Source organism: Pongo pygmaeus, chromosome 10, assembly GCF_028885625.2.
Source record: "Pongo pygmaeus isolate AG05252 chromosome 10, NHGRI_mPonPyg2-v2.0_pri, whole genome shotgun sequence".
NCBI classification, from domain to species: Eukaryota; Metazoa; Chordata; class Mammalia; order Primates; family Hominidae; genus Pongo; species Pongo pygmaeus.
This window is the reverse complement of record NC_072383.2, coordinates 70228507-70240783: the sequence shown is the minus strand read 5'-3', so window position 1 is coordinate 70240783 and position 12277 is coordinate 70228507. Positions and strand designations below refer to the sequence as shown.

General features: G+C 41.0%; 1 protein-coding gene across 2 annotated transcripts in view; it reads right to left on the bottom strand.

The window, feature by feature from the left end:
- Window positions 1-11864, bottom strand: part of TRHDE (thyrotropin releasing hormone degrading enzyme) — a 388884-nt gene extending 377020 nt beyond the window's left edge. For both annotated transcript variants that reach the window (XM_054444303.2, XM_054444304.2), the window contains exon 1: window positions 10823-11864. In XM_054444303.2, coding sequence (XP_054300278.1) covers window positions 10823-11736 — 914 coding nt within the window. In that variant the 5' untranslated portion in view covers window positions 11737-11864. The remainder of the gene's footprint in view (window positions 1-10822) is intronic.
- Window positions 11865-12277: the final 413 nt, after the last annotated feature.

Here is a 12277-nt window from a genome sequence, read left to right as displayed (position 1 = left end):
TTATCGTTCAGCTTATTAATTAAAATGTCCACTGAGCTTAATATTTCTCACTGAGGCTATTTAAAAGATGCCCATGGGATTTTATACATGAGTCAAAGTTACTCCCTTTTAACTTTGAAATATCTGAGAACTCCAATTCAATCACTGAACGAATATTGTCTGCTATGTGTGAACTTTATGCTATACAGGTTGAGTGTCTCTTATCCAAAATACTTTGGACCAAAAGTGTTTCAGAATTTGGATTTTTTAAGATTTTGGAATATTTGCATTATATACTACCAGCTGAGCATCCCTCACCCAAAAATCCTAATAAAAAATGTTCCAATAAGCATTTCCTTTGAGCATCATGTTAGTACTCAAAAAGTTTTGGGTTTTGTAACATTTTAGATTTTGAATTTTTGGAGTGGGGATACTCACCCTGTATTAGGTACTCGGTATAATTTTTTTTAAGATATAACCAACTTCGTATTTAAGGCCTTTGCAGTCTAATTGAAAAATATATATTTTTCCATGAAATATATACATATGTATAATATTTTCTCATGGAAAATTAAAGGACAACTAATAATGCTAGGGGAAGAGTTCTACAAGAGTTCAACAGAGAGGTTGTAATTATAATGAATTAGCCTTTAAGTAAAAATCAAAGATGTCTTTGATATTAAGTAATTAGTGGGTAAGAATTTATTAGGTGTAAAAGATGTAAATACCTCTGGGCTAAGGATAATTTGATTAAATAAATATTTATGCAGAGAAAAAACATAGTGCAGTCTCTTTTTGCCTTATCAAGTAAGTAAGTATGTTAGGGAAGGTAGCAATTTAAATCACTGATCCTCAGGGTTGAAAAGAACTATAAAGATCACCTAGTGACTTCTTCTGCAATTAATATTCTTAATGAATTCATACACACAGTATATACCTATGCACAGAGGGCCACCATATATTCTGATAATGTCTAAATGAGGAAATACCAATTTCACAGTCTGGCACCTGAAGATGATTGCAATTGAATTTCAATTCAGTATTTAGAAAATCAAAAGAAGTCCCTCGGTAAAGAAGAGCAGTTGGACTAGATTACATTTAAGGTCTTTTCCAAGCTTGAGATCCTATAACTGAACAAAAATCAGACGTAAAATATTCCCCAAATGTGATTGGTTTTTTAAAGATGTTAAATTACACTACCACTAAATAGCTTTTTACTACAAGTTCTACAATGCATTTGCTCCTTTTAATCATTTATTTTTGAGTGTTCGATACTGGGGAGAAAAATATAAATATATATGCTTCCTTCCTGCAAAGAGTTTCTATGCTAATAAAATAAAAATATACCTAGACAGGTATTATACAAAAAGCCATGACAAAAAGGGAAAAATGTATGAAGAAATTACATTCACCTAAAGCAGAGTTTCTCAATGTTGGCACTACAGACATTTTAGGCTGGATAATTATTTGCTCTGGGGACTGTCTTGTGCCTTGAAGGATCTTTAGCAGTATCCCTGGCCTCTACCACCAGATGCCACTATCATCTCTCCCCAGTTGAGATGGGCAAAAATGTCTCTGGACATTGCAGATGTCCACTGTAGGAAGAAATTGTCCCAGTTGAAAACCATTAGCTTAAATAACTCAAAGAAGGCTTTATGAAGAAGAAAGCATAATAATTGGTCTGAAAACCTGGATGGAAGTTTAAAGGTCAGAGTTGGATGGAGAAATGAGTGAGTTTACTATAGGTAGCACAGAAACAAGCCTTCAATAAAGTTTTCACTCACATATTAAGTTTGTGCCCTGTCTGCTGTCTTGCAGATTCTGGTTACATCAGATCTCAGTATTTCAAGTCCATCTGCAACATCTTTTTCAACCTTGATACTCTTTTTTCTAACAGAGACAGCCAGTTTCAGGTCAGTGCCCTTAACAGGCAACAGTGCCTGCAGAATTTCAAAAATATAATTTTGTCTTCACTGCATATATTTTATGGTTGCCTTCAATTAGCGGAAGTGAGACTTCTCTTCTGCTTACTGTCATTAAAAACATCAAAGAGGCCCATAGCAATGGTGATTTTGAGAAAAAAATAACAAGTTTGGAGTGAATTTGTGGTGAGTTTGAGGTGGTAAGCAGAATAACAAGTATAAGAAATATAAAAAATTAATTAAAAATAGAAATATTTCAATTGTAGTGTGGACATGAAAAAATATATATAAATATAGCAAAAAGTAAAACAAAACAGCAAAAGGCAGAAGGTAATGGGGACAAGTATTTTGTTGTCTGTTATTCTCCTGCTTTCTTAAACAAAATCATTTTTATCTTTTAATGAATCTGTCTATTACCATAAAAAATTCCACTTTCAAAAGTGACATTCTGGGAGTGTGATTCGTAGAATGTCATTTTAGCATAACTGGAAAAATGTGAATAACATACATGTATTTTAATTCTCTTCTATCTAAAATAAATTACTTTATTTTCTTAACAACTTGTCTATTTTGACATTTTGGTTGAGCTAAGAAGGAGGGCTTAAAGCTCCATGTTGCCTCTGAAGGATATAGAGAATTGATTTCTTCTTATTTCTGCGGAAGTTCACTAGGTAAGCTACTTGTATCAAGTCATTATGATAACATTCAGCAGAAGTAATGCATTAATGTTGGTTGATATTGCCAACAAATTACAGTATGTGATACAAAACAATTTCTGCTCCATTATTTTTCAGTTTGCCTTTTCATAAAGGTAAGACATGCAGAGGAAACAAACATTTGCATAACACTGTTAGTATTCAGATTGATTCATGGCATTTCACTGTGGAATCCGCCAAAACCAAGAGAACCTCACAAACAGCATGGATGACTTGAAAGGTTTTCTTTTTGGCCACATCTATGCATAACACAGTGGAAAATGATTTTGAACCTACTTCTATAGCAACTGCAATTTCTCTAATATTGCAGTAGTTTAAGATTGGTAACAAAAACTCCCAAGACCTAAAGAAAAGTTTCAATGGAACATCTAGTTACTATTCAACTGATTGCAGTAAGCGGACTGTTACAAGGTCATGGAAGTTACACATGTCCCATTTAAAATTGTTAATCCAAAATGCAAATCGTTACTCGATGACTAAATTCTTTAAGCCAAAATGGGTCGTTGTTTAGACTGTGTGTTTTTATGCACTTCAATGAGTCATTAAACCTCTGCTATTTCAGAAGAGAAGTACTCCTGCTGAATATTCAATACTATAAGCAAGTGTGTAGTCTATTTTTTTTAAATAACCATTGGAGTAAACTAAAAACATAAGGCAATAATGCCAGCAATATGTATGTAGGAAGTGGTGCATATGTGAATAATCGTGTTATAAAAACAGAGCATAATATTCATAATTGTTTCACCATTTATGTACTAAATATGCTTACCAAAAATAAGTACTGCATACTTGATCATCATTGTTGAAGGGTATTATGAATGCATTAAAATGACTTTCCCAGGTCATAATATTAGGTTTTCATAAAAATAAATAAAATTAGTGTCTGAGATTCATGTTTTTTTATTGAAAAGAGGCAAAACATTACATAAGTATTATAAAGTACTGCTGTTGTCAAAACTCACATAAAGTCCTAGGAACAATATCTAATGATTGAGATGCCTTTCCCTTGGTACTTAAGGCTTTTCTTCTTGCTGTACTGGTACCCTTCTGACCCTTCAGTCTCTGGTTCCTGCTATCTGGTTCCTGCTATTCTCACTGCTAATAGAGAGCAGTGCTGTAATCAGAGACTTGCGTGTTTCTCTTGTTTCCCTCAGTCTTTCTGCTCCCTCAACCCTCTCCATCTCCCAGTACTTGATCCAAGCTGGGAGGTTCTCTGGCTGAAATACCACAACCTTTCTTTTCCTTCTCTTTTTTCTGGTGACCAGGCTCTTCTTCTTCCTTCCCACCTTCTTTTCCCATTCCCTGTCTTTTGAACTCTGCTTAGGTGGTAAAAACAAACAGCAGCCAAAGGAATGTCCACGGTGACCATTTCCCCACTGTTTTGCCAGCAAGGGGAAACCCCAAAGCAAGAATGTTGGTCCTACACAACCTGGTACTAGCCCAAGTAGCAGATCTCCAGCCATGGAATAATAAAATTATATTTAATAACCACAGACGTGCTTACCAATTATCAGACACTGTTCTAAGGGCTTTATTACTGATGTAATCATCACAACAACCCCGTACAATAGAATATCATTATCTCCACTTTCCAGAGGAGGACACTAGACACACAGCAATTAGGAAATCTGGCCAAGGTCTTAAAGCTAGTAAGTGGCAGAGTCAGGATATGAGGCCAAACAGGCTGGTTCCACAGTCCCTGCATAGGAGGAAGAGAATGAACACACTAAACACACACACACACACACTTTTCCATCCAGCAACACAACAAAAGTGGACTATTTTTTAAAAGATATAAGATTTTTAAAAATAAGCTATTTTTAAAAGATGTAAAAAGTGGCCAACAACCATAATTTTTGAACTACTTTCTTTGTCTATCCTCTGATTTTTCTTTTTTTAGTTGTGTAGTCATGAGGAAAGATGTGAATGATTAAAACAAAACTTCACCCTGCAGCACACACATAGGTGTGCACTGGGAGAAATTAATTCACCCTGTCCCTGTACAACTGGGGCCACAGTTCTATAAATGTCAGGCCCACCCAGGCATTCAGAAGCTTGGAGGCAAAGAAGGCAGGCAGGGTGAGCCTGGGTTCTTCACCCTTATTCAGCCCCATGCAACATGGCCAATCTTATTCTACCCTCGCACTGCCACCACCACCATACAGCTGTGCCTGTTTGTGCATCATTTTAGGTTGTCCAGGAAACTGGAAAAAGCAGGAAGTATTTTTCACATTGGAATTTTCCAAAATTCTGCCTAGTAAAATTCTATCTGTGGGAGAAAGTACGCAGTCTTCTGTAGCAGAAAGTAGGATGGCATGAACTTTGAAACACCCTGGTGGAAGCTGGCCAGTAATGTAAATCTGGAAGGAAGTAAAGAACATGCAAGGAATTGAGAAATGATGATGATGATGATGGTGATGATGAAGATTATGATTGCTGGGGGTTGGGAGGATGAGCATGGGGGTGAAGGAGGGATGCCCTCCTTAAAGACTGTAAAGCATTTATGCCTTAAAGGTAAATTATTTCTTCCTCACTGTTTCTGTATCACTCCTTGAAGTCACACTTACAGAGGTAAGTCCTATTTTTGTAAATCATATTGACCAAATGTCACCACCCTCAAGCACACCTAAAACATGTCCTGTGTTGTTTGCTCAAGCCCATCCACATACACAGTGGCAACAATCAGTTTAAATAAACAAACATGTTGTGCAAACCAAACAAATACTGGGAAAGCCAGTATCAGGTCCATCTTTATTTGAAAGGGATCCAAAGCAGATAGGCTCAGTTTGGAGTTGCATTGAATAAATAAAAACAAAGGCAACTGCACAGGCAACAAAAGCAAAAAATAGACAAACAGGATTGCATCAAACTAAAACGTTTCTGCACAGCAAAGGAAATAAACAATAGAGTAAAAAGACAACCTATAGAATGGGAGAAAATATTCGCAATCTGTACATCTGATAAGTGATTAATGACCAAAACGTATAATGAAATCAAACAACTCAACAGCAAGAAAAAACAAAATCTGATTTTTTAAAGTGGGCAAAAGACCTGAATGAAAATTTCTCAAAATAAGACATACAAATGGCCAACCGGTATATATAAAAAATGTTCAACATCACTTATCATCAGGGAAATGCAAGCACAGTGAGATGTCAACTCACACCTGTAAGAATGGCTATTATCAAATAGACAAAAGATAACAACTGTTAGCAAGGATGTGGAGCAAAAAGAACCCTTGTACACTGTGGGTGAAAATGAGTACACTATAAATTAGTACAGCCATTATGGAAAACAGTATGGAGGTTCATCAAAAAATTAAAAATAGAACTACCACATGATCTGGCAATCCCACTACCAGGGGATTATATATCCAAAGAAAAAGAAATCATCATGTTGAGGAGATATCTGCAACATGTTTATTGCAGCATTATTCACAGTAGCCGAGATACAGAACCAACCTAAGAGTTCATCAATGAAGGATGGATAAAGAAAATGTATACATACACTAATGAAATACTATTCAGCCATAAACAGAAGGAAATCCTGTCATTTGAGACAACATGGATGAACTGGAAGACTTCATGTAAGTGAATAAGCCAGGCACAAAAAGACAAATATTGCATGATCTCAGTAATATGTGGAATCTAAAAAAGTTGACTTCATTGAATTAGAGAGTAGAATGATGTTCACCAGATACTAAGAAGTTAGGGGAAGAATGGAGTTGAGGAGTTACTGGTCAAAGGATATATAATTACTTAGATAAAAGGAATAAGTTCAGGGATTTATTGTAAAACAAGGTGACTATAATTAATGACAATATATTATATTCTTGAAAACTGCTGAGAGTAGATGTTAAATATTCTCACCACAAAAATAGCTATATGAGATGATGCATTTGTTAATTAACTACATTTGTTCCAAATGTATGCATACTTCAAAACATTAGGTTATACACGATAAATATACACAATTTTATGTCAATTAATTTGAAAAAACTGTATATTTAATTATTATCCAGGGTGATCAAATCGAATGGCACTACAAGAAACGCAGCAAGACAAACACCAATTGCATAAATTTTCTCCCTGAGTGAGTCATTATGACATGGTCAGAGCTTTTTTTTTAGTAAACATTGTCTAGATATGGTTTACTGGTGGCATTTTGAATTGTGTTCAAAATCCAGCACTGAACTCAGTTTTGCCATATGGTTATGTGAGCCTGACACAAAAACAATGAGCTAAGTCCATTAAGGAATCACAGAAAAAAGTTTTTACAGAAACAAATGGTTCTCAAAGATTTTTTCAGTTCACAGTCTATAGAGGGACAAAAAGCGATATACTCCTACTTGCTCATGTTAAGCTATCTTCTTACCAAAGTGAATGGGAGAAATGAAGTTGCTTTCAATCTAAAAATAATGTAGTGAATTTCTTGTTTGTATTAAATACCACGAGTATTAATTCATTCTGAGTAAATTACAAGGCATCAGATCACACAAATACCACAGTAGAGCAAATGCCTACCCAGAGATAAAATCCTCCATTCTCTCCCCAAGATTTTTGCAAAAGGATGGTCCAAATTCTCTTTGATAACTACCACTATTATTTTCCCATCTTACTTGGAGACTATAGTTTCTCTCTAAACAATCCTTTATAGAAAAGGACCTCATATTTTTAATGTTGTCTCACTTTGGCATGTTATAGATCCTATTAAAGTTTGTCAAAGAAAAACAGTCTCCCTTTTGAAAGTGAACAAAATGTTCTTTATCTTGGCTATATTTCCTTTTCAATTCAACCATCTGGATCTAAATTAAGGTACCCTACTTTGAACATGGGTGTGCTCACCATCTGGCTACCCAAAAGCGGCAATTATTTCAGGTAAATGAACATTTTACCTAATTCTAAGCAAGCATACTCTCTTGTCGGAGACTACAGCATAAATACACACCCATTTGTATCTGCCTGCTGCACACCTAGTTGATGAAAAAGTGACTATGTATTCTGCCTAATTTACTTCTTGGCGTGTAGACATGTGGATTTTAGGAGAATTTATTTTCAATATTCAACAAGTGTAGTAACCAAGAGTAGAGAATTTGTCTCAACTTGGGAAACCTTGGGCTTCAAGGGGGAGCTCCTCTTCTAACCTTTGTACATTACAGTATGGAAATCAGGAAAAGCAAGTCTTCCCAGTTGTACAAAGCCAGGCTACCTACAACACCCAGCGGTGGGTAAAACCTTCCAGGGGTCCAAGGTATATAGCACACAGTGGAATCTAATTTCCCTGCCGTCACCAAAATTCTTTTGCTCAGGTCTCTGAGAAGCAAGTTGAAGAATCAGACTGATAGGATTTTAATGAGTTAGTGTTTCCACATAGGCTAAGAGAAGTGGACTGCATTGTAGTATTGCTCTTTCAAGCATTTCAAGTTGCTCAATATGACTTCCTTTATCAGATTACATATTTGTTTTTATGACAGATATTACCCTATAATTAAATTGGCAAAATTATATCTAACTAAATACCAAAATGTTTAATCATTAATCAAATGAAAATTCAGTGCTTGCATCTGCGTCCTATTTGAAAGTGGGTTTTAAAATGCCAATTTACATTGCATTTTGTGGACAAAATAATCACCAATAAAAGTCCAACCCTAGCCGAGATGCTGATATGGGTCTGTTTAAAAATGCTCCATGCTCCAAGTGGCTATAGTAACAAAAAAAGTTTAATAAATAGAAAGTTTGCATAACTATGAAACGGTTTATTAGATTTATTTCTTTTGCCTTATCAACTCCAGAGAAACATCCAAGAAATTATCAGATTTACTCTAATAATAATGAGGAAGGAAAAAAATGAGGAACAAGGACTTTCTCTAAGATGCTGTTTAGAAATAATCCTGGAATTCTCAGAACACTGAGTTCTGCATTTCTATTGGGATGAAGAATTTAACTATATGTTAACTAGGTTGAACTTCCAACCAAGTTATTTACTTCTTTGGGGAAAACTGCAAGAGAGTTTGAATACAAATGTGCACTAGGGGCACAAGAAATCAGTTACGGGTCAAGCAGAAACATCTGGTCTTTTTAAGAGTCCTGTTAATTTGAAAGCATTGACCAAAACAAGCTCAGTTCTGCCAAACATATTTCGGCATGGCTCAAAAAACAGGATTTTTCAAAAGCATTTATTTCACCACAGCAAGATGTATCAGTAATGATACGCAACTCCCACTGTTGACATTTTGACATACAAGCTTATTCCTAAACATAGTATGCAAATTTGTTTTCTATGCCTTTCCCCCATATTTGACATAATTCTGGGTTTAAAAAATATTTTTAATCTGTATTCTTTAGAACATGTTGGAGGAAGTGGTAGAAGGGGATTTAAAATATCCATATCTGATGTCAGGAGTAAGAAAGTGAATAATTTCTACATTCACTTCTAGGAGGTTTTAACTATCATACAACTACTAAAGCATTGGGCATTTTATTTATAGGAGGTTACTTCATAGAACTCTATAAATAATAACACTTTTGCTTATTTTCGCAACACATTGCAATTTCCCCAGCCTCTTACACAATAACTTCTTCTGAGAGTTTCCAAACACCATAAGCTCTGTCTGGTCCAGGGATTAGAGAACCAAAGTTTAAGTCCTAGCTCTCCACTGACAAGCCTGCTCACCTCCAGGGCCCTGTTGTGAGAATCACCTGAGAAAAGGAGAGTCTCTGCCTCATTACTAATCTGTAACCTGCCTCCTCTTCTAAAGTTGTTGGTTTAATTCTTAAGCTCACTTTGGTTGTTCATCTGCCCTCAGTCATTTAATTAATCGAAGTTATCTTAGCAATGAGGGCGTTAGAGCAAAGAACAAGAATCACTTATTCATTCAACAATATACCTGAGAGCTTACTGCCACAAGACACTCATGAGAGCTAGCATTTATGGAGGATACTCTATATGCCAGGCACAGGGGTAAGTACTTTGTAATGCATTCACTCATAGACGTCTACCCCAATCCTACAAGTAGAATATTATTATTGGTATCCCCAAGTTAGAATTAAAAGTCTAGGCTCAAGAGCCAAACTCCCTGGGTCTAAATCCGAGCTTTGTCTGCTCACTCTTGGTGATCTTGATCAAGCTATGTTACCCACCTGTGCCTCCATTTCCCCACCTGTAAAATAGGGAATGCTGATAATTGCGTCTACTTCATAGGGTTCTTGTCGGATTGAGTACATGGGTGTGCAATAATCACTAGAAGTAGTCATGTCAGGAAAAGGTTAATTACCTTCCTCAAACCTCCACCAGAGTTAGATGAACAGCAGAGATTCAAACTCAGTTCTATTGGATTATGAAGTCTGAGCTCTAAACAAGTGGTGAAAAGCTCCACGGCCTCTCGGAAATTTTTTATAAAAATACAAAACTACACAAATGTAAAACGCTGCAAAGATACTAACAAGGCATTTGAGACTGACCACTAGCTTTCCCACGCCTTGACCACTGGAATCATCTCCAGAGGCAGCAACTCATAAACAAACAACTGTAGTCGCCCTGCCTTAGCACAGACCTGGCAGCGCCCGCGAGGCCACTTATCGCTGGCTCTGGCCTTGGCAACCTCCACCCCCGTCCCGGTCCTCTCAGCCTATCTCTGGAAACCACTCTTTTCACTCCGAATCTCAACTTGAAGTTTGGGGAAACTTGACGCAGCCAAAGCCCATCCTCTGCTCTGCACCTGGCAGGAGACTACTAATAGTCAGGGAAGATGGGCATGTTGTGGGTGGGGGTGGAGAACGGTGTGTCCCTGACCTGCCCTGACATGCTAACCTGGATGCGCTGTTGTCTTGGCCTTCAGCGCCACGTATTTTCCCTCGAGAGTAACTTGGCAAGCTTTTCATGTCACTCAGGCATCGCTCAGATTATCAGCTACCCTTCAGATGGCTAAGGAACTCTGACAGGAAGAGGAGAGGTCCCGACTAGAGGAGGCGGCAGCATTCATCTTTTGGCACCAGTGAGTCAGTTTGCGGAGTTGGCGGCAGCGAGACCCCGAGGCATCTGGGAGACCCCGGGGTTCTGACTGCCCTACTCCGCTTTCGTTTCCTTTCCCCCACCCCTGGCTTCCCGGGTATTGGAAGCCAGCTGGGTCCCCGGGGTCGCAGGCCGCCCAGAGGTTCGAGCCGCGCGGCGGGGTGGGGCGGCGCGGGGCACCGCCTCCCTCCATACCTTCTCTCCCCGTGGAGCACATAGGAGCTGCGGAAAAAGCCCAGGAGCTCATTCTCGATGAGAGCGTTGTAGATAATCTTCAGATTGTAATTCCTCTGCGCGTCCAGTGTCCTATTCAGCACCACCACTAAGACCTGAGTTTGCGGGTAGAGGAAAAAACCGGCCACAGGGACAGCCCCGAACGCCCGGTCCTCGGCCAGCTGCACTTTCTCCACCGCCACTCGGGAAGCGTGCAGCACTACGTAGCGGGTGGCGTTCCGGCACGCGATCTCCACGTTGACCTCCCCAGAGAAGGTGAAGTTCTCCATGAAGGCGGTGAGCATCAGATTGTAGTGCAGCGGCTTCAGGTGGCCCGACAGGCGCAGCTGCGTCCACGGCTGCCACGGCTCCCGCTCCTCCTCCGACGGCGGCTGGGCCGACGGGGTCCCCGGACTGGCCACCCCACCCGCCTCGGGCTGCCAGGAGTCCCCGCCTGCGTGGTGGTTGCGCCGGGCCGATCCAGGGAGGCTCCCGTTGCCGCCGCGCTCCGGAAAGCCTGCGGGGCCACCGTCGGCGCCTGGCGTGGCACTCGCCCCGCACTCGTCGAAGCGCAGGCTGAGCAGCACGGCAAGCATTGTGACCGCGAGCAGTGCCACGAGGGACACGGCGAAGGCCAGCACAAGCCGCTTGTGTACCGCGATGTGTCGCTCCGTGGTGCGGGGTCGCACTCCCACTGAGTCTGCCCACGGGTCTGAGAGCCCCCTGCCGCCAGCCCGAAGCGCGGCGTCGTCTTCCCCCATCGCGGCTGCGAAGGGTAAGCTGCTCTTCTCGGCCCCCTCCTCCTCCTCCTCCTCCTCCTTCTTCTTCCTCTTCTTTTTCTTCTTCTTCTTTTTCTTCTCCTCGTCTTGCTCCCCCAGCTCGCCGTCCAGGGCCATCACACCGCCTCCTCCTCCTCCCCCGCCCCCTCCGGCACCCCCCGCGGGCGGGCCACCCGGGCCACAGCCAGAGCAGGCATCGGAGAGCGCACGCGGGCCGAGGGCGCGCGACTGGGGATGCTGGCCCGGGTTCTTTTAAGACGGATTCTGGCCACAAGCGACGGCAGCTTCCGCGACCCCCATCAGCCCCGCCTCACTCTGGACGCCGGGCTGTGAGCTCTGGGACGCGCCCAACTTGGAAAGCGTCTTGCTTGCCCAGCGCGCGCTACTTCTCGGGCGAGCACCCGGCGCCGGGGCACATGCTGCCCCCGCCCCTGCGCGCTTGCGGCTCCCGGGTCTCCCTCCCCTGCGCCGCGCTCTCGCCTCGCTTTCCGCGGGAGCCTTCCAACCGGTCCTCGGCTGGGGAGAAGGACGGGAGCGGTGGGAAGAGCGAGGGTGTAGAGAGGGAAGTTAGGGCTTCCGCTTTCTCCCCCCACTCCAGCGGCGGCGTTCGGTCCTCTGAGTGGAATGTGCTCGCAGCAGCGGTGAGGGCGGCCACAGC